We start from the raw sequence: 20,998 nt of genomic DNA, 5'->3' as shown, positions 1-20,998 counted from the left end.
CTATAAAGCCCAAGGGGTGGTGGAGCTCTGACACCGTGCCTCCACTGTACATTTTGAGTCATTTTCAAAATTGGTGGTCGGGATTTAATATTTGAAATAAATTATATGATATTGGTAGGTACCCTCTAACAATACCAACTACTTTGTTTTGTTAGTTTTTGGTTCTTAGTTGGGCTTTCTATTTGCTTCCCCGCAACCCCATTTGTGTTCATCTTTTTCTTCTAAAATTAACCTCTACAAACCACATTAGTGATCGTTTTTCTGTCATATATATATGAATCAAACATGAACATCAAACAAAACACAATTGATTCAACACATCTCTAATTCATTCTCCACTAATCTTCTTGAAAAATGGTTGTATCACCACCACCAAGCTCCATCAATGGCGGAATCTGCAGGGCAGAGCTGTCCTGTTTCATTCAACAAGTGGTAATGGGGCGGTGGTTTTCCCTCTTCGCCTCCTTCCTCATAATGTCCGGCGCCGGCGGAGTCTATTTATTCGCTTCTTACTCCAAAGACATCAAATCCACACTCAAATGCGACCAAACCACACTCAACAAAATCGGGTTTTACAAAGATCTCGGATCCAACGTCGGCGTCATTGCCGGCTTGCTAGCCGAAGTAGCACCCCCCTGGTTCGTTATCCTCATCGGCGCCGCCCTTAACTTCGTCGGATATTTCAAAATATGGCAAGCCGTCACCGGAAAAATTATCCGTCCGACGGTGGAGTTTTTCTGCTTTTACATTATGGTCGGAGCAAACTCCCAGAATTTCGCCAACACAGGTAATAATCTAAACAAATCTAACCATTAGAGCTTAAAATCGAAACCCCTTAACCAAATTAACATGGGTTTTTCCTGTTCGATCATTAACAGTCGTCCTGGTGTCGTGTGTCAAGAATTTCCCTGAACGGCGAGGCGTCATGTTGGGGCTTCTAAAGGGGTTCGTCGGCTTAAGTGGCGCTATCATGACACAAATTTACGGCGCCATTTATGATCATGATACCAAATCTCTGATTCTTCTACTCGCCTGGTTCCCCTCTTTGATTTCCATCGTTTTTGTTAAAACAATCAGGGAAATGAGAGCCGTCAAACACCCAAATGAATTCAGAGTGTTTGTACAGTTTCTTTGCGTCACCGTCATTTTGGCTCTGTTTCTCACCGCCCTGATTTTTGTTCAGAAAAAAGTTCCATTCAACCAAACTGCACACATTACCATCGTCGCCGCAATCTTTGCGTTGCTTCTTGTTCCATTGTTGATCGCCATTAGAGAAGAGATTATCATGTGGAATCTCAATAAAAGTACTGTCGGGAATCGTTTCACAAGAATCAGAATCGACAACCACCAATCGGCTCCATCATGCTCTGCTTCTTGTTCTTCCTCCTCTGTTTTAGAACAACCAAAACAGAGCAATTCCTGTTTCGCCAACATCTTCAACAAACCCAAAAGAGGAGAAGACTTCACAATTCCTCAAGCGATTTTCAGCGTCGACATGTTGATTTTACTCACCACCATGTTGATCGGCGTCGGCGCAAATTTAACTGCCATCGACAATCTCGGCCAAATCGGAGAATCCCTGAATTACCCACCGGAAACAATCAACTCCTTCATCTCTCTGGTCAGTATTTTCAACTTCACCGGCAGAATCTTTTCTGGGTTCGTCTCAGAAATCTTGCTGGAAAAGTTCAAATTCCCCCGGCCGATGATGCTAACACTCATCCTCTTGGTTTCCTGCGTTGGCTACCTCATCGTGGCCTTCCCCTTCAACAATTCCCTCTGTATTGCGTCGATCATAATTGGGTTTTCATTGGGTTCTCAAGTTCCGTTGCATTTCGCGATGATCTCAGAATTTTTCGGGCTGAAACATTACTCGACGTTGTTCAATTTCGGGCAATTGTCATGTCCGATTGGGTCTTACATTCTGAACGTGATGGTGATCGGAAAGCTGTACGACGAGATGGCGATGACGGGGAGTAATGCAAGCGAGTTTCATTGCGAGGGGAGCAAATGCTTTGAACAATCCTTCACGATTCTGGCCGGATTGACGTTCGTTGTGGCCATGGTGTCACTGGTTTTGGTTCGGAGGACGGCGGAGTTTTACAGAGGAGATATATACCAGAAGTTCAGAGAAGATATGGATTCTTTGAAGACAGAAATGGAGTTTTATCCATTGGAATCGAAGAGGATGAAGATTGGGAATTTAACTTTTGATAAACGTGAAATCAATTTCAAGAAATGATCGCATCGTATGTAACAAATCATTGGGGTGTAAAATTTAAGAACATGTTACATGGTTTAGAACAAATTCTTTGCATTTAAATTTTTATTTTTTTTTGGTGTAAGCAACTCACAAATTCTTTCTATCTATTCGAATTTTTTTATTTGTTAAATTGGTGACTCGAGCAACTTGAATAGAGTTCACAATCCAACTCAATCCAAACTTCTATTCTCCCCTTCCGGTCGTATAGATTTCTAATGTTTGTCTCAACTTGTATACATTTGTTTTTGTGTCTTCCTTTATGAATCTGGTTGTGTTACATAGATTTCTTCTTGTAAATCTTCATCAAACTGATAAAATTTTTCGTTTGGCAAGTCAACCATATCCCATGTTCCATTTTTTCTCGACTGCATCTCTTCTACCATGGCTTTCTTCCACTCTTCTTTTTCAGCTGCTTCTTCATAACTCATAGGGTCTGAAACAGAGCAAATGACATGATGTATATATGTTAGCGAAAGATTTATAATTCTTTGGAGGTGTCTCATCCGAAAATTCTTCAAGAGAAGAGTTGTTATTTAGTGATGCTGAAGATGATGAATTTGACAGATTTTGTGTTGCAAGCCCTGGGAGATGCACTGTAATGGAGGCACTAGGAAATTTTTTTTATTGGTTAAATTGGTGACTCGAGCAACTTGAATAGAGTTCACAGTCCGACTCAATCCAACCTTCTATTCTCAAGTTCGTGGTAATATTATTAATGTTTGTAATTATTAATGTTCGTGATAATCTTAAAAGTAGGGTTTGGATTATAACTATATTTTCGGGTTTACCGCAAAAATGTCAAACTTGCAAATTGACCTAAATTTGTTAGTGTTACTTTTTTTTTTTTTTTTTTTTTGNTCTATGGGAAGTTTAACATTGAAAATATTAGATTAAACGAACGTTTTCATGGAAGTAATCTCGGAAATGATCTAGAAATAGGACTTTACTTTTATGCGTTGATATATGACAAGAACCTTTAGAGTCGATCGAGTTAGATGCTTTAATTACTTAAGTTCAAATTAGCGAGACATATATTGAAATGACTATGCTCGAACTTCGTACTCAAAAAAATCTACAAATATCATAGACTTTTTGTACAATGCTACATATACGAACCGAACCGTTTGGAGACTTTGCTCTAAAGTTACCAAATAAGGGAAAATCAATGAATCTAGGANGAACCGAACCGTTTGGAGACTATGCTCTAAAGTTACCAAATAAGGGAAAATCAATGAATCTAGGAATTTCCAAACATAGTTGAAGACAAGAAGGATAAGGGAACTGTGTGGTACCCATCAGCCCATCAGCATAGCCATCAGAAGAAAAGACGTATACGTATATATATATATATAGANAGCCCAGCCATCAGAAGAAAAGACGTATACATATCTATATATAGGCTGTGTCACAATCGCACTTTTATAGATCGTTTGTAAGTTATTGTACGGCACTCACTCTTTCCACTGAGTGAGTCAGCCAACTTGAAATCATATCACTTTCAGCCTAACGACATATACCAAGCTTCTGGTCCCGATTTAAGAATAAAGTTTTAGAACACGGTAGCAGAGATTTTAAAAATAGAGTTTGAAAACAAGAATTGAAAAAATATTTGAAAGTGGTTATATGGTTATAAGCAAAAAAAAAAAAAAAAAAAAAAANACGGTAGCAGAGATTTTAAAAATAGAGTTTGAAAACAAGATTTGAAAAAATATTTGAAAGTCGTTATATGGTTATAAGCAAAAAAAAAAAAAAAAGAAACATCATAGCTTGAACATCATATAACATAGGTACGGAAGAATTGTCAACTAGCCACGTCCGCCTATAATATATTATGAGGCGATTCAGGTGCCTAGACGTGATTTCAGTGAACCGTCCTACAAAATCTAGGTGGGAGGAGTTGATGACTAGTCGAATCCTCATATACTACATTTTGAGACATTTTAGGTTTATCCGGCGTAGACATGGTTATGTCGAGACACACATTTAGAAAATACAAGACAAGAGTTTTGACATGTGGTCATGGTCAACACGCCTTAGACAAGCATAACCGTGACACATTGCAAATTTGATCTCTATTGTCGGGTAGCCGTTTGTCCATGGGGGCATCCACGTCAGCAGTAGGGTACAGTTGGCCTATTTTAAGTGCCTCTCACAGACTGTCCTCTTTGGCTGTTCCTACCCGTCTGTTATTTATTTTATTTATTTATCATTATTTAAAATTTTGACATTTTGTGCTCTATTCCTTTTTCCTTCACAATAATTCAAACTTTATTAAATTAACGTTTATTGGCTTCATTCAATCAATACAATAATATGATTCCTTCATAATTTAATTCCTCTCCCTTTTTATAAAAATAAAATAAAATAATTAATCATTTCCATTTAGTTGGATAATTAATTTCCTATTTATTAACAAAATAATAATAATTTGGTCTACTCTCTTATTTCTACATTATTTATTTATGTATTAAACATCATTTTATTTTACACCAACGAGTAATAATAATATTGACTTAAATTACATGAATTAAGTTGAAATTTTTTTTTGAATCAACTCGACGCTGTGTTGGTTAAATTGGTGTCTTAAACAACTTGAATAGAGTTTACAACTCAATTTAACCCCAATTGAATTGGGTTGTCCGAGTTGTTTTATTAATTATTTAAAAAAATATTTCTTAAAAATAAAGCTGAGTTAGTTTATAATCTTATTTTCTAGTTGGTCAGATTACCCGAGTTTTTTTAAAATTTAATTCAATTTAATTTTTATAATTTGGATTCGGATTTAAATCTCAAACCAACTATTTCTCTTTACACTCACTAATTTACTCGTCCATTTTTAAGTACACCCACCGAGACAACTCTGCCACGTGTCCCCACCGCCCAACTAGTACTGTCCAGCCGTACTCGTGAAACCAAAAAAAAGGAAAATCCTCTTTTACCTCGAACGAAAGAAGTCCATCTGGCATCCTACGTGTCGTTCTTCAACTGGTTTGGAAGTCTTGAACTCCTAAAAGACCTATCCAACTTCTTTGCCAGGTTTCTAATGACTTGCCACGTGGCGTCCTGTGGTTGGATAGGATTGTGGAATAGTAAGGCCTGCCGATTTTTGGGGTTCCGGAGGTTGTTCTGGATGGTGGAGAGGTTGGTCGCCGCCACACGTTCAAGAATTCTCCCCAATTTTCCGACGTCTCTCTCCGCCACAGTCAACGATATTCCCGGCCAGTCCACGGCATCGGGGAACGGCAACCGGATACCATCAGCTATAATGACCGGCACGCAACCAAGTGCAACCGACTCAACCAATCTCGGACTCCACGGGGCCCACCCTAGAGGACATAAACAAAAAACCGACCGGCTTATTTCCGAACGGTAACCGGCAAACCTCTGTCTTTTGATATAAAACCGCCGGTGCCGGTGAAATTTCTTCCAAATCAAAGTCCGAACCCGCCTGAAGAAAAGTCAACGCCGCCACCCCAATTGAAATTAAAAAAAAAAAAAAAAAACCCAATAATAATAATAATAAAGACTTGATCTTTTCAAAATTGCCTTACTTGCCATAGAATCGGCCACCGAAGTTCTTGGGGTTGACCTCCATTTTTCCCCTGAAAAACGCGAATATGTCTCTCCGACGGCCGTGGACGACGGATTCTTCCACAGATTCCGGTGGAATATAAGGCGGAATAAGAATATTCTCAACATCCTGACATGGGTGCTTATATTTGACTCCAAAAGTCTGCAAAATGATCGAATTCTTCAAGAATTGCGGTATCCCATCTGCCATAGCCTCATGCTCCTTCAATAACCCAACAAAATTCAATTTTAAACAAATTAAATTTTTAAAAAATTCCTCAAAATTCCGTCTTACCATGGCGTGGAAACAAGCGCCATAGTCATGTGAAGCGACAAAGATATGGTCGGCGCCGCCGCTCCGATTCCAAAACGGAAATTCACGAGAGATAGCCGCCACGGCGGAGGCCAAAAGAGGGCGAGCATGAGCAATAGCCGGCAACCCATTAACGGAGCTAAAATTACACGAAACATAAACAGGAACGAAGAAGAAATCCGCCTCATAAGGGTCCATACACCGAACCCTGCTCGTCAACAGGGCTCTATGAATGGCCACCTCGGAGGCAAACAAATGGCCGCCGCACCGGCCGTCGGAAAGCCAATCGGCGTTGAACTCCGGCGGCAAATCATAGACAAATAGTTTGAAATCATTGGGTTCGGATTGGACGAGAGCTTTAGAGACAAAGGCGTTGGAATTAGAGACATAATGATGATGATGGATCAAACCCAGATTGGGATTATGGGTTAGGAGAAAAAAAGTGAAGAAATAGAAGGAAAAAGAAGCGGAAAGAAAGAATTTGAAGTAAAAAGTGGTGTTTTTTCTTTGATTTGTGGTCAAGAAGGGATTTTTCTTTGATGTTCTTGAAATTTCGACCATCTTAGGAAGAACAATGAGGAGATAGGTAGATATTGATTCACATGATAAGATAAGAGTTGTGGAGTTTTGGGATTGAATGTTTGGTGGATGATGCGTAGAAGCTAAGGAAGAGAGGGATTTGAAGAACAGATTAAGCAATGCCTAAAACAAGAAAAAATTTGATGGGTTTTTGGTTCTTTTGGGATTGTGAGGATTGGTTGTGTTTGTGAAAGCCCAAAACACCCATGAATTATTAAACAATTGATGATGGGAGAGGAAATGACTCCTCAGATCTATCTATCTATTGTGTTTTAGATTTGACTATTATGCGAAAAGACTAAACTACCCTCCCTTAGAATCATACAACAAGTCTTCTCGATTCGTATGTCAATCTCGCTATCTGTCCTTCACAATTACAATCGGCAGTTGTGTGTCTCTTAGTGATCTACACACCGTCGTCATCATTTGCATACTGCTCGGCGAACACTGTTTCGCTCTTCAGTATCACTAATCCTAGTTTTTTCTTTCTTTCTCGAACTTTTGTCTCCGCCAACTTGTCTCTCTTTGCACTCTCACTCATGTTTAGCCAATAAGAATGTCGTCGTCATCATCACTTGTCGACGTCAATCGTTGGTCTTAGATACGGCTTAGATTTCTAACTCATGATCACATTGTCATAGTTTTTTCTTTTTGTTGAAGAGCGAGCTACTGTTGCCGCTAGAGTCTAAATCAACTTTTCTTGCGAGATGAAAGGTAGGGTGTAATGTTGATATTACGGTCACGTAGGTCGTGATTATTCCTATTGCTATCAACTATGGTATTTATTTCGATTAACAAAACCATAGATCGATATTTCTTTCCATTATAGGATTATCAATTGTTTAGCATTAATTAAGGTGTTAATACGACAAGATCATACATAACCAAACCACTATAAATAAACAAAAACTCATAAAAGCTTAAATATTAATTTAATGTTAGTTGACTTTTACCTTTTTGCCAAAATCATATGCATCAGCCACGTTCTTCGTCTTCAAATAAATCAATTAAAAAATAAATCAAGTTTGTTAGTGTCCATGATTCGTAGGTTTTGTTGTATCAGCTAACCTAAGTAATGTTCTTGATGATGCCCACTAAATTCTTGGGCTGGGCTTTATGTCTTGGGCTAGGCTTATTGGGCCGGGCTTTAAGTCTTGGGCTTTGTACGGGTTAGGTTGGCTTGGGCTTTGTTAATTCAATTTTTTTTAAAAGAAAAAAAAATTAACTTTTTATTTTCTTTTTAAAAAATATATTAACATTTTTTATTTTTAAAATTAAAATTAAAATTAAAGGGATAATTTTACAACCTAATTATGCCCCTACCTCTTTATCCGTTAAAATCTTATCCAAACAAACAAATTGGACAGCAGACAAAACGACACCGTTTTTGTTCCTAACGGATTACGTAAAGAGAAGGGAACAAGAAACCTCTCCCGTTCCGTAACGGAAAAAGAACTGCATTGGAGTGGGACCCACACAAGATGACGTGGAGTATTCTTCCCTCGTGCCTGGCGTGAAGGGGAGAGTGGGGCTCACAGGGATGGAGAGAAAAACACGTGGCGAAAAGGAAGAGCAAATAGTAAATTAATAATAAAAAGATGCGTTGCTTGAGGAGGGAGGAGAAAGAGGGAAGGATCCAGTGCGGAGGGGTGCAGGGGAGTGTTAAGGTACACACATACCTCGTAAAACGAAATATTCGTGATGCCACGTAATAGGTGGGTGAGGTGGCAGAGGCTCCTAGTGGTTTGTCTGTATTGTAACCCTAAGCATGGTGGACATGTGGGGCCCCATCCCTCTCCCCTTCCACCGACCATTCGGTTCATCCAGACACTGGTTTCCCCTACGCCTCGTTCTTCCCGCCCACCATATTTTCCTTATCCTAAGCTTTCAAATAAATATTATACATTATTATAATTATTATTATTATTATTATTATTATACTATAAAGTTTTGAACTTTATAGTTAATAATTCACATTAAGTATGTTAATTATGAATCATATAATAGGAAGTGACAAGTAAGGTAAGTACAAATAAGTACAGTGAAGCAAGTTTTATTATATTAATTTTGGATAAAAATCGCTAATACTTTAAAATTTTGTAGAGATATTTCAAAAATACTTTTAAATTCTTAAAAGTTTTATTAAAAACTTCGAATAAAAACGTCTTTAATCTTTTTAAAAACTTCAAAGACACTTTTAATTTGTTTACAAAAAGATTAAAAAAAATATATATTTACGGTTAGTATTATGTTTAAAAAATATTTATAAACTTGCAGACATGTTTGAAGATAAGTTATGACGTGTAGATGAGTGGTTTTCATCTCAATATTGATCGTAAATTTTCTTTTTTTACCTTTTTATAAAAGTAAAATGATGAATATTTTTTTAAAATAGTATATTAAAAAAAATTTTGAAAAATTATTAAAAGTTGGAGAATATTTTTTTAAATAAAATATTATCAATTTTCATCCAAAATTAACGGTAAATATATTATTTAAAAAAATTTAAAGATTTTTTTTTTATTAATTTAGCATATAATTTAATTGCCTTTTAAAAAATCATAAAAGTATGCTATTTAATGGTCTCGATACTCATTTGTCCAACAACATCACCACTCGGTTTAAACTAGTTTTAAAAGTGAAGACTATCTCTACGTACCAATACAGAGATCATTCAACCTAATATAACTTAAAATCCAACACGCTCCACTTTAAAATTCTTATGACCGAGCATCAAAAAAATAAAATAAAATAAAATAATGTCTCTCGTATTTGCACATTTCCCCATCATTTTACCCTCTCTTCTTCCTTTCACTTTTTTTTCCTATGTCTCTCTCTCTCTATGTTTGTGTTTTGTTTGACTAAGAAATTCGTTGACCAGTCAACTGTGCTATTGGGTGGGCCCCACTTCCAACTCTCTTTTTCCTTCTCCGGCCCCCACCACATCCTATCCAACTCCAACACCTCCAATTCCCCTTTTTCTTTATTTATTTCATCTATTTTTAAATTTTACACCTTTTTTAATTTATATTTAAAAAAATAAAAAATAAACCAAATAATATTTATAACCTAAAGTCTCAAAATAATAAAAACATTTTTTCTCATGTAATAACTCGATTTAATTATGCTTACATCGAAAAATAGTAACTTTATTGTTAATTTCAAACTAGAAAATAAAAACAAGACAAAACCAATAATGATTGAAATGAAGAAACCTAGTACAGTTAATTATTCAAAGATTCCATCCATGTTCCTTAATCAAATCATATAATAAAATGATTATTGATTCATATAGATATTATAAAATGGAGAATTAAAGTAATGATATTAATTAAATGCTAGGGATTCATATGGTAATCATAACTAAGATCTATCATCATTGCTTGTGTTATTTGGTGATGAGATTAAGAAAATCTAAATAAATTTTTTCAAAAATCCCCTTTGATTTTCCCGCTTACAAATTCCGACATTCTTGGTCGTATATTGTAAAGTTTACAACTCCCATAAACTAAATCATTATGTTTCGTAGTTTATGATTTTGATTAAACTATCATGGAAAACCCTACCCGACCTCGTTTCGATTCTTTTATCGTTTAGTTCGTGGGTTAGGTTTATATCGTCTTATTTATGTTCAAAACGCTCGAGGGATCATTTGATTTGAATTAGTTACTAAAATTAAGCTATTATTGTGAGATCCCACATCAATTGAATAGAGGAACGAGTGCCAGCGAGAACGTTGGCCCTGAAGAGTGGTGGATTATGAGATTTGATATCGATTAGAGAGAATAACGAAATATTACTTATAAGGGTGTGGAAACCTCTCCCTAAGAGACGCGTTTTAAAAATCTTGAGGGAAAGCCTAAAATGGACAATATATGCTAGTAGTGGGTTTGGGCCGTTACAATTATGTAGAACATATTAAACTCACTTTTAACATGTTTACCAAACATTAGGGTTAGGTTATTCAACCAAAGATTCTCGAGTTTATTCTCTTATAAATTAAAAGATTTTTTAAATATTCCAGATTTGAATTATTCTTAAGCGATCTAATTCAATTATGAGAGTTTCTTATACAAGAGATTCACTGTAACAGCCTAAACTCACCGCTAGCAAATATTGTTCTTTTTGGACTTTTTTTCCAAGCTTCTCCGCAAGATTTTATAACACGGCTACTAAGATGAGGTTTCCACAGCCTTATAAAGAATGTTTTATTCTCCTCTCTGATTGATGTGGGATCTCACATACACCTTTTACGAATTAGGGTTTGTGGAAATATATGTTTTCGAGAAAATTCGGAAATATAATAAGGCATGCATATATATAATTAAAAAAACGTAAAGAGATGAAGAAGAATATATTCTTGTAGACAACTAGCTTTATGATCTTATCTATTAGGGAAAGGATATTCTAGAGAGTAGCTCTTCATCTCTTCATCTCGTGTTGTAATTAGCCAAGAAAACAGTGTAAATTAAGTCGGGTATATAGAATTTAGAAGTTATATGGTGTAAAGATTTGTGGGTTTATGCAGGCATGCTAGGAGTTGGTACTTTTTTGGGTACCTTTGGTTCATTTTTTTAGTGTAGAAATGGTACAAAGCCCCACCATATGACTCCATGTGTAGAATAATATTGGTAAAAGGAAATTGTGAGTATGACAACTCAATCAAACTTGTTGGAATTTGGGGAGCCCCTCCCCATAACTAAAGCGTTTCGTTCTTAGTTCAATTCTAGAAAGAACAACATTCGATAAAAATGGGTAACGTCTCGTACCCAGAATTCAGATCATACTGATATTCTCTCGCGGTATGACCACGTTACCTGATTGTATAAATAACCCATTACGTATCGCTGTAATGCGTCTATTATGAAGAAATTTTCACACCCTTATAAGAAATGCCTCGTTTCCCATTCTAACTGATGTGGAGGATTACACACTCTCGTTCGACTATAATATTGTTTCATTCATGTATCTCTCTTTTACACGGGCATGGTCAACACATAAGCTTTTTCATTTAAATTTATGAGATAAAAAGATCATTTTTTTACCACATAAGTGTCAAATTTAGATAAAATTAGAGATAGAAAGAGAGAGAATCTCCATTTTGGCAGAGAGAGAGAGAGATAGGGAGGGAGTTTGGCTGCTTTGTCTTTTAACCATACAACTTATCAAGAAGAGCCACGTCATCAATCCCAACCAACAAAAAAAAAACAAAAACAGAAAACAAACTATTTGATTTCGAACATGAATACAACAATAGTGTGGGACCCCACCGCCCTATGTTTCTCTCATAAAGAAACAAAATGGTCGACGAAACCAGAATGTTGAATGCTGACATGGCATGAGTGTGTGTGTGTGTTTTTTGCAACGTGGGACCCACAAGGCAGGGTTCATATGAAACCGTTGTTGAGACCAAAGAACTGACCATCACAGACATACATACAACAAGCCAACCCAACCCAACACAATCCCTGTCACCATTCTTCTCTCTCCTCTCCCTTCCTTTATATCTCCCCTTCTTCTCTCTTCTACTCATCCCTTTACTCTTTTCTTTCTCCTCCACCTTCATCAACTCAGCTCAGCTCAGCTATGGATCTCTCCGCCGCCGTCAACCACCAGGTAATTAACCATTCTCCGACATGGGTTGTCCTCAATTTTGTGTTATTCTCATTAATTTATGTCTAATTATTATTCCATAGGAAATTGAACAGCAACAACATTCAAAACCCTCACTAGACCAAACTAGAAAGCCAAGGCCACAACCAAAGCAAGCCTTGAAATGCCCAAGATGTGATTCACCCAACACCAAATTTTGCTACTACAACAACTACAGCCTCTCCCAACCCCGCTACTTTTGCAAATCCTGCCGCCGTTACTGGACTCAAGGCGGCACCCTCCGCAACGTCCCCGTCGGCGGCGGCTGTCGTAAAAACAAAAGATCCTTCTCCTCCGCTAACTCATCATCATTATCATCATCATCATCGAAAAAACCCCAAGATCATCCCTTTGCCGCCGCGGCGGTGGCTACCGTCTTACCTCATCTCTCCTATGACCACCAAGGGTTGGCATTTGCTAGGCTTCACAAAAACTCATGTGGGTCAGTTACTCCCACGTTCAATGACTTTGATTTCCCTACTTTGGGAATGCCAAACGGTGACGTTTTGAATGGGTTTCCGTATAATTCTCAAGGGATGTATTACGACAATAACAACAACAACATAGGTGGAATCGAAAGTGCGATAGATCAGATGAGATTACAGCCGTACGATCAAGATCATCATGCTACGACGACGGCGGTGACGGTGACGACCATGAAGCAAGAGGTGTACAACGCGGGTGACGAAAGTAAAATCGTTTGGGGTTATGCAAATAATAATGGAATTATGGATTCAAATATGATGATGGGTATGGATTTTGGGTTTAGTAATGCTTCTTCATGGCATGGCCTTCTCAATAGCCCACTAATGTGATACTCCCAAATATTATAGAATCATATCACCTTAGGGAAAAAAAAAAAAAAAAAAAAAGCGAAATTTTAGAATTAATTAAGTTTTGTATTGAAGTTGTTCATGCAACTAGTCGTCAATTTTCTCGAACTGAAATTTCATGTGTTTGTTTGTTTGTTGAGTCAGAGGTGTCGGTTTGGAGTATCAAATCTCTCTGTTTTGTTGACAGAAATGTCTGGTGGTTGGTGTTTGATTTCTCCATGCAAATCAGAACAAAGAAAAAAAAAATGTTTTAAATGTGAGTTTTTTTTTTGTTTTTTTTTTTTTGACAGTCTGTTGTTTAATTTTGTTTTTTTAATATTTGGAATTGAAATTTTGAAAAACGTTTATGGAAGGTGATGACTTGGATTAACTTAAAATTAATAAAGAGAATTACGTCGTGATTTTCATGGAAAATGAGAGCGGAATTCAGTGCATGTTTAGCGTAAATTGAAAGTTTCAATGAATGTGAACAATAAAAAGATAACGATAAAAAATCAAAAGTGAATGAATTTTTACTTCAACGTTTTTCAATTTTCACCTGTACTTTCATTTCGATTGGATTCGACTTCAGAAGTCTTAGATCAGTCCATCATCCAATTCTCGCTATAATTTTCATTAACTCATTCATTTTAATAATATCAAGTTTTTCTTATAGATATTTTAGACTGATTGAACTATACAAAAACCCGTACGTTGATTAAACGTAATAGATAAATTCTATTGTTGTTTTTCTTTGGGTTAATATCAATTTTGTATTAATTTGATGAAATAAAAAGTTTAATATAAAAAAGAATTAAATTATTATTTTAGTTCCTCAAAATGCATCATTTTTGGTCTTAATTAGTATTATTACATGAAAGAATTGATGTCTTATCATATTCTAAGCATCTACTTTATTCTTTGACATCACCATCAATAGGTGAGAGTAATAGGAAGATTTGGCATTTTTTTTAATACATGCACCGACGTCTCTGTACGTCATTGATTTAATAGTTTCGAAACTGCTAATACATGAATCTACTTGGGTTAGATTCGCACGATTTCAATTATGAAAGGAATGAATCTATTTATAAAAACGAGCTTTGCAATAGTGTTGTACCACACACATCTCGATTCTTTTTTTAATGTAACGAGTAGCTGAGTTTTGTGTGAGCATACCTCATAGACGTACCTTCGAATCTTGGAGTTTCTAACGAATGTATTGATGTTACATTGAGTTGAGACCAGGCTAGTCAATCTAATTCGGCTAACCAAAGTAGACGTTATTAGCCATAGATTACGTCTTTGGTATAATGGGCTTTGGTCAATGAGCTCGGACCGATTTTAGGTTGACTTTGTAGCCTCGAGCCGAACCGGAAGGCATTGGATTTTTTAAAATTATATATCTATCTATCTATATATATATATATATTGGGATTTAGAGACAAGCATGAGCAGCAACTTCAGGATGGATTTTGTTTTGGTGTGTCTCTCAACAGACAAAATCCAACGTAGGAGTCGGGAGGGAGAATTTGTCAGAGGACAAAAATCAATATATAATTTTTTAAGTAATTAAAACATTATATAATAATTAATAAATAAATATTACGATTAAAAAAAGAAAATGAGTAACTAACGTGATGATGTTACATGTGAAACAGTAGAATGTTGGGACATACAGGTGCTAAATCCTAATATGAATCCTAGACATGGGTCGTTAACTCAAAAACCTCTATCAAACCAACCTTAAATTGTATTGTTTGGTTCGAGTAGAGCTAAAGTTAATCGAAAACTAAGATAGGCTAGATCGGTTCAAAGATTGTGTTAAACTAAGCTCGAGCTAAATTGACGGTCACTTTACATTGTTGCCGAAATTTAAATAGGGTAGTGTTCTTGAGCTTCATATGATATCAAGATCAACAGTACATGAGTAACAAAACAAAATAAACTGCCCCACAAGCAGAGTTAGACATGCCAAGCCCTGGCCACGGCCCTGGCCCTGACCCTTTCATTTGTGTTGTTTCTTCCACAGCACCCCTATCTTTTTTAGCACATTCCCATGTTTCTTTTTCAGCAAATCATCATCTATTTCAGCACAACTCCTGTTCATTTTTCCTGCAGAATCCGAGTCGTAGCTGCTGTCCAACGACGCCGATCGGTCCATGAACTTGCCATTGTTTCCAGCAGAGAGCATTGCGGCTGCAGCCTCTGCAGCCTTCCTCCATTGGTCTGACTGCACCCTTAACCGTCTCAACTCCGTTTCTATTTCGACATTTGCAGCCTGTGCAGCCTCCAACTGTTCGGACACTCGAGCCGCCCTCTTGTTACTTTTTTCTGTCTCCTCCATCATAACGCCAAGTCTTGTGAGAGCCTCTTGTTCGACAGTCGTTGTGTCCTCAACTTCTGTAGTCCCATCGTTTGCTTTCGCTCGAATCATTATCCTTTTGTTTATATCGAGTTTTAGCGTATCGTTCTCATCCAAAACGCTACGGAATTGTCTATCCTTGTCAATGAGATTGGACTTCATCACTGCAAGATGATCCTTCAATTCCTTAATCTCTCTTTCGAGTTCATATTCTCTCTGGCTCGATAGATTCTTTTGAATTTTCGTGTGCAGCTGCTCGTTCTCCTCCGAGATAGCCTGCAATTCGGTCTCCTTATCCATCAAGTCGGCCTTTAACTCGTCGATATCGACCTTCGATTTTTTCAGCTCCTGCTCTAGATTAGACTCCCTAGAATTCATGTTGGTTTTAATCTGCTCAACTTGTTCATAAGCTGTTCTTATCTTGACTGCATTCTGAATTTGTTCTTCATGGTATTTTGTCTCAGCCATTTCCAAGGCAGATTTCAGCTGTTCTATCTCTGATTTGAGACAACAATGTTCATCAATATGGTCTCCCTGTTTCTCGTTTTCGACTGCTGGATTCGCAACGTCGGTTTTGAGTTTACTAACGAGTTCTTCTAACACGCTAATCCGTGCCTTTGATTCATCCAGCTGTGAAGCAATGGAATGGTACCCCTTCATTGCTTCCATACCGTCGTATCTAAGCTCCTCGACTCGCTTTTTGGCGTCTTCTAGTTGTGCTAGAGTTTCATTAGCAAGTAACCGAGCTTGAGCTTCGGATTCTCGACAACTTTCAAGCTCGTTTTTCATTCTTTCCACAACACAAAGAGCTTCTGCAAGGTGAATTCTCAAGCTATCAAGTTCGTTATTTTCGGAGTCCGTAAGCTTGATCTTTTTTGTTTTGGATTGAGCTACCATCTCAAGGTGGATCTTCAGCTGACGAATCTCATTCACTGCAGTAGCCAACGCAGCGTAGTCGAGTTTGTGCTGTTCTTGAATCGTCTCAAGCTCGGCTTGCCAAGCTCGATCTCGTTCGAGTGATATCTCTTGTAGTTCTATGACATGAGCTTCCTTGGAAGTAGATAGCTCAAGTACTTGTTCTTGTGACTCTTGAAGCTTTAAGGCCATGGCTTCTAGTTGATTCTTGGCCTCCTCGGCCTCTTGCTTGACTTCCTTCTTGCATGATTCAGATAAACATAACTGATCCTTCACTTTGGTTAGATTCTCTTGCAGCTGACAAACCTGAGATTCCAACTCGGAAATCTTGCTTGGACGTTTTTTCTGAAGTAGCAACGAGAAATAAAGTTCAAAAAATGTTTCGTTCCCCTCTCTAACCGATGTGGGATCTCACAATCCACCCCTCTTTGGAACCCAGCGTCTTTACTGGCACACCACCCCTTCGAAGCTCAGTGTCATCATTGGTACACCACCTGATGTCTGGCTCTGTTACCATTTGTAACAACCCAAGCCCACCACTAGCAGATATTGTCCTCTCTCGGGCTTCCCCTCTCAAGGTTTTTAAAATACGTTAGCTATAAGAGGTGTCCACACCCTTATAAACAATGTTTCGTTTCCCTCTCCAACTGACGTGAGAGCGATTACGATTTCTTATAAGAATCCAACTTCTATCAAGATTAATGGAGGTGCATGAAGCTCAACTTTGAACAAGAACCAAGAGGTACAAGTAATATTACCTCGCTTGCAGGGCTTCTAGGTGACTTTCGATCGACGACTTTCGGGCTTCGTTCTTTAATGGTTCGATTATTTGTTCGGGATGAGGAAGCAGAATCACATTCCAGAGAAGCGGGACGAAGTTTCCGAGCAACTCGTGGAGAAACCTTTTGAGGTGGTTCTGAGAAGGAATTCCTGTTGAGGAAAGAAATTGTTTGATTGCCTATGATTTGCATGGTCTACAAACTCATAAAAGACTGTTGGATTCAAATAAATGGCTAACAAGTAAGTATATACAGATGATGTTATAAGATGAATAAAACACTAAATAACAGAACAAGAAGAACATTAATGACCAAACAAAACAAAAGGTTTGGAACCCGACCATGACTGTAATAACCCAAGCCTACCACTAGCCGTCATTGTCCTCTTTGAGATTTCCCTTCTAGGCTTCTCTTCAAGATTTTAAAATGCGTCTGCTAGGGAGAGGTTTCCACACCCTTATAAAGAATGTTTCGTTCTCCTCTCCAACCGAAGTGAGATCTCACAATCCACCCCCTTTTGGGCCCAACGTCCTTTCTGGCATTCGTTACCCTCTCCAATCGATGTGGGATCTCACAATGACGGCCTATGATAGATTGATCAACGTCCGAAGAACACTCGACCGAAGGAATGAGTTACAAGGTGAATTGTCAGCCCCAACGTTAGAGGAACCGGCATTTTTGGGGACTAGCCCACTTGAGTCATAAGGTGAAATTGTCAGCCCCAACGTTAGAGGAATAGGCATTTTCGGGGACTAACCCACTTCACATCCCTTGCTTGATCAACATAAGACCGAAGGAATGAGTCACAAGGTGAAATTGTTAGCCCCAACGTCAGAGGAACAAACATTTTCAGGGACTAGCCCGCTTCACATCCCTTGCTTGATTGACGTCCGAAGAACACTCAACCAAAGGAACGAGTCACAAGGTGAAATTATCAGCCCCAACGTTAGAAGAACGAGCCTTTTCGGGGACTAGCCTGCTTCACATCCCTTGCTTGATCAACGTCCGAAGAACGCTCGACCAAAGGAACGAGTCACAAGGTGAATTGTCAGCCCCAACGTCGAAAGAACAAGCCTTTCCAGGGACTAGCCCACTTCACATCCCTTGCTTGATCAACGTCCAAAGAACGCTCAACCAAAGGAATGAGTCAAAAGGTGAATTGCCAGCCCCATTTTCAAGTAAGAAAAACTAATACAAGTAAAGAGCTCTAATCGTAAAGGGAAGAACAGCCAAGGAACATGCATGACATTACCTACATTCATATGAACTACTTCAATAATAGAGTCAAAAAAGCAAGTTGATGAAGGATTTGTTGAAACTTACCTTGATTTTGGGGTCTGCATCGCTACCCTTTTGAAAAGTAAGTGAATTAAAGCTTAAGCCTATACTATCCTCCTTCAATGCTTCCTGACCCACCAACCCTGCAACTCTGCAATAAAAAAACCACAACAATGAGCGAGTAGGAATCCAATGGGAGTGACCTTAAGGAAATAAATGCAGATCATGAACAGCTTGTGGTCCTTATCATCACATTTCAACCCAGAATGGGTAAAGAAATGAAACCATTAATTGCCACTTACCTTGTAATCAATGCGTATGTTCACACATTTCATACTAAATTTAAATGGAAAAGGTGTTCAAATCTGTAGTAAACAACTTATATGGTAATCTTTTCAGGATTCGAACTCACACGCGACCAAAGGAATAGGTTCAATCTATGACCGCTACCTACTTATCTTAGCAGTTAAACGGAGCTGAGCCAAACAATTGTAACGATCCAGATCCACCGCTAGTGGCCTTTCTCTTTCGGACTTCCCCTCAAGGCTTTAAAACGCGTTTGCCAGGAGAAGGTTTCCACACCCTTATAAGTGGTGGTTTGTTCTCCTCCCCAACCAATGTGGGACATCACAACAACTGTCCTGTGAGAATAGTCGAGGTGTATCATACCTTTGTTGCCTGTGCTATGCTGGTTTGGATGCGAGAGGGTTTTGCACTGTTTCCAGATATTATCCTCTTCTCTAGGGTTTTAAAACGCGTCTATCAAGGAGAAGTTTTCACACTTTTATAAGAAATCTTTCGTTCCCCTCTCTAACGAACTTGGATCTCAGAACAAGGTTTGAGAAAAATTGGAGTTAGAAACCAACAGGTTTAATTATGAATGTCAAGCTGTTCCTCCAGTTTGGCCGTGAAATAAGGGCAGTAGGTACAAAAAGTCTACTGTTTGGTTTTGACATTTAACACAAACAAGCCGACAAGAAACATCATCATAAAGGCTGTTAACTTTTTAATTACATCTAATGCTAAGAAATCATGATAAACCCAACTCAATGTTCCTAATAAGTCTCCAAAAAACCAAAGAATTCCATGGTTTTGGGAAAGTGGGGCTTCATTCAACATGCTCTGTACAAAAATTTCCCAGAAAACAAAGAGAAACAGCTGAAAACTCAAAGGGTCAAAGCAAAAGCCTGAGATCCACATACTCACGAGCTTCAAAGAAGCAAATCACTTTACAGAAACCCAGATGAACAAAGCCATATTGAAAAGAACTCATGAATGAGGTTGTGTTGAACTCTGTTTAGGTACAGAAAGAGGCAAAAAAACAAAATGGGTGTTGACAGGAAATGGATAAGAACAGTGGAACATTGAAACATTGAACCCAGAAGGCATACCTGGAAAGGGTGGTGGTGTTGGTGTTGTTGAATGTTGTCAGGCAGTGATAATGGATAAAGAAGAGCAGAAGAGCAGAGGTTGTTCTGGTTCGCCCGGATTTCGATGTCTTCTTTCTTCTTTCTATCCTTTGTTCTTTAAGCTTGGTTGTGTGGATTAGCAATATAGCGGCTTGTCGTTTCCGCCCAATAAATTCCAACTTCCACTCTTCCACTATGATATGCTGGTCAGCTCAAAATCAGGTTCCTTTCGCCTTCAAAAACAACCCTCAAATAGGACTCAACATAAATAGGTGTTTCGAGTTAGGTTGGGTTGGATTAGCCTTTTCGATTGGTTTGGGTTTATTTTTCTGAACCCGAACTGACTCGATTCGATTTCAAATTTATGAAACAAAACTTTCAGATTAACCCGATCCAAATAAAAACCTATAAAATATATTAAGAAGTTTAACATGAATGATGAGTTTACCACAATATTTTTTTTATTATTTTAGAAATTAACACGTGGACACAGAATTAGATACAACAACAAGATGTTATTTGTAACAAGTAGTTTTGTTGGTTGCTTAATTGGTCACATTTTATTCATGAAATAGGTTGGATTGATATTAGTTTGCATACAGCAAAATAATTTTATTAGATCTAATAAGTACCTTGTGTCAGAATTCAGAAATTCTATGCTCGAATTTTTAGTATTCTCTTATTTATTACCTGTGTCTACTATTTAGGCAGAATACCATCACCTATTCTTACTGAGAAACGGAAAGAAATGGAGGGGACTAAATAGGAACAAGAGGGATCCACCAATACTTCTCCTTCCCTTTTTTCGAAAGAAAAGGAGGATCCGGATAAAATTAATGAAACGGAAGAGATCCGAGTGATTTAAATATTAATGAAAAAAAATCCGTCAACCCAACCCAGCTTAAACATTAGCCAACGTGGACTGGAACTGACAGTTGGATTATGGGCCAAACGGTAAGAACGAGATGCAAAGAAAGCCCATGAAGCTTGAGGAAGTGAATGGCCCATTAACTCAAGTATGGGCCATAAAAAAAAGCCCAAATACAGCTTAAACATTGGGCCC

General features: G+C 37.8%; 4 protein-coding genes across 7 annotated transcripts; 2 read left to right on the top strand and 2 right to left on the bottom strand.

Moving 5' to 3' along the window:
- Nucleotides 1-322: 322 nt before the first annotated feature.
- On the top strand, nucleotides 323-2,252 carry LOC111789187. Its single transcript, XM_023669868.1, has 2 exons — nucleotides 323-787; nucleotides 879-2,252. Exons 1-2 carry the CDS (start codon nucleotides 355-357, stop codon nucleotides 2,240-2,242), a joined length of 1,797 nt encoding a protein of 598 aa, XP_023525636.1. The 5' UTR covers nucleotides 323-354; the 3' UTR covers nucleotides 2,243-2,252.
- Nucleotides 2,253-5,008: 2,756 nt separating this feature from the next.
- On the bottom strand, nucleotides 5,009-6,935 carry LOC111789429 (probable glucuronoxylan glucuronosyltransferase IRX7). 3 transcript variants are annotated; one of them, XM_023670201.1, is made up of 4 exons: nucleotides 6,756-6,933; nucleotides 6,129-6,721; nucleotides 5,815-6,056; nucleotides 5,009-5,711 (listed from the first exon to the last, which is right to left on the bottom strand). In XM_023670201.1, the coding sequence occupies exons 2-4, from the start codon at nucleotides 6,705-6,707 to the stop codon at nucleotides 5,231-5,233; spliced, it is 1,302 nt and encodes a 433-aa protein (XP_023525969.1). In that variant the 5' UTR covers nucleotides 6,708-6,721; nucleotides 6,756-6,933; the 3' UTR covers nucleotides 5,009-5,230. The 3 variants fall into 3 exon arrangements, with proteins under 3 accessions (XP_023525969.1, XP_023525970.1, XP_023525968.1); XM_023670202.1 differs by having other exon boundaries at nucleotides 5,815-5,996; nucleotides 6,129-6,935; XM_023670200.1 differs by having other exon boundaries at nucleotides 6,129-6,933.
- A 5,280-nt stretch (nucleotides 6,936-12,215) lies between these two features.
- On the top strand, nucleotides 12,216-13,394 carry LOC111788953 (dof zinc finger protein DOF2.1-like). Its single transcript, XM_023669548.1, has 2 exons — nucleotides 12,216-12,341; nucleotides 12,422-13,394. The coding sequence occupies exons 1-2, from the start codon at nucleotides 12,312-12,314 to the stop codon at nucleotides 13,190-13,192; spliced, it is 801 nt and encodes a 266-aa protein (XP_023525316.1). The 5' UTR covers nucleotides 12,216-12,311; the 3' UTR covers nucleotides 13,193-13,394.
- Nucleotides 13,395-14,996: 1,602 nt separating this feature from the next.
- Nucleotides 14,997-20,167, bottom strand: LOC111787509 (interactor of constitutive active ROPs 3-like). Of its 2 annotated transcripts, none has more exons than XM_023667492.1 (4): nucleotides 19,918-20,167; nucleotides 18,572-18,677; nucleotides 17,228-17,399; nucleotides 14,997-16,814 (listed from the first exon to the last, which is right to left on the bottom strand). In XM_023667492.1, exons 2-4 carry the CDS (start codon nucleotides 18,589-18,591, stop codon nucleotides 15,198-15,200), a joined length of 1,809 nt encoding a protein of 602 aa, XP_023523260.1. In that variant the 5' UTR covers nucleotides 18,592-18,677; nucleotides 19,918-20,167; the 3' UTR covers nucleotides 14,997-15,197. The 2 variants fall into 2 exon arrangements, with proteins under 2 accessions (XP_023523260.1, XP_023523261.1); XM_023667493.1 differs by lacking the exon at nucleotides 19,918-20,167 and adding an exon at nucleotides 19,196-19,226.
- Between the last annotated feature and the right edge of the window lie 831 nt (nucleotides 20,168-20,998).

This window comes from Cucurbita pepo, chromosome LG02, assembly GCF_002806865.2.
Source record: "Cucurbita pepo subsp. pepo cultivar mu-cu-16 chromosome LG02, ASM280686v2, whole genome shotgun sequence".
Classification (NCBI taxonomy): Eukaryota; Viridiplantae; Streptophyta; class Magnoliopsida; order Cucurbitales; family Cucurbitaceae; genus Cucurbita; species Cucurbita pepo.
The sequence above is the reverse complement of the archived record's forward strand: the minus strand, read 5'-3'. Positions and strand labels throughout refer to the sequence as shown.

Excerpts from the sequence above, each read along its gene's own strand:
- LOC111787509 (XM_023667492.1), bottom strand. The coding sequence starts at position 18,591 with ATGCAGACCCCAAAATCAAG. Across the intron at positions 17,400-18,571 it reads ATGCAGACCCCAAAATCAAG|GAATTCCTTCTCAGAACCAC; the intron begins GTAAGTTTCAAC and ends TTTCCTCAACAG. Across the intron at positions 16,815-17,227 it reads CTAGAAGCCCTGCAAGCGAG|AAAAAACGTCCAAGCAAGAT; the intron begins GTAATATTACTT and ends TTGCTACTTCAG.
- LOC111788953 (XM_023669548.1), top strand. The coding sequence starts at position 12,312 with ATGGATCTCTCCGCCGCCGTCAACCACCAG. Across the intron at positions 12,342-12,421 it reads CCGCCGCCGTCAACCACCAG|GAAATTGAACAGCAACAACA; the intron begins GTAATTAACCAT and ends ATTATTCCATAG.
- LOC111789429 (XM_023670200.1), bottom strand. The coding sequence starts at position 6,707 with ATGGTCGAAATTTCAAGAACATCAAAGAAAAATCCCTTCTTGACCACA. Across the intron at positions 6,057-6,128 it reads GCGCTTGTTTCCACGCCATG|GAGCATGAGGCTATGGCAGA; the intron begins GTAAGACGGAAT and ends GGGTTATTGAAG. Across the intron at positions 5,712-5,814 it reads GGTGGCCGATTCTATGGCAA|GCGGGTTCGGACTTTGATTT; the intron begins GTAAGGCAATTT and ends ACTTTTCTTCAG.
- LOC111789187 (XM_023669868.1), top strand. The coding sequence starts at position 355 with ATGGTTGTATCACCACCACCAAGCTCCATCAATGGCGGAATCTGCAGG. Across the intron at positions 788-878 it reads CCAGAATTTCGCCAACACAG|TCGTCCTGGTGTCGTGTGTC; the intron begins GTAATAATCTAA and ends GATCATTAACAG.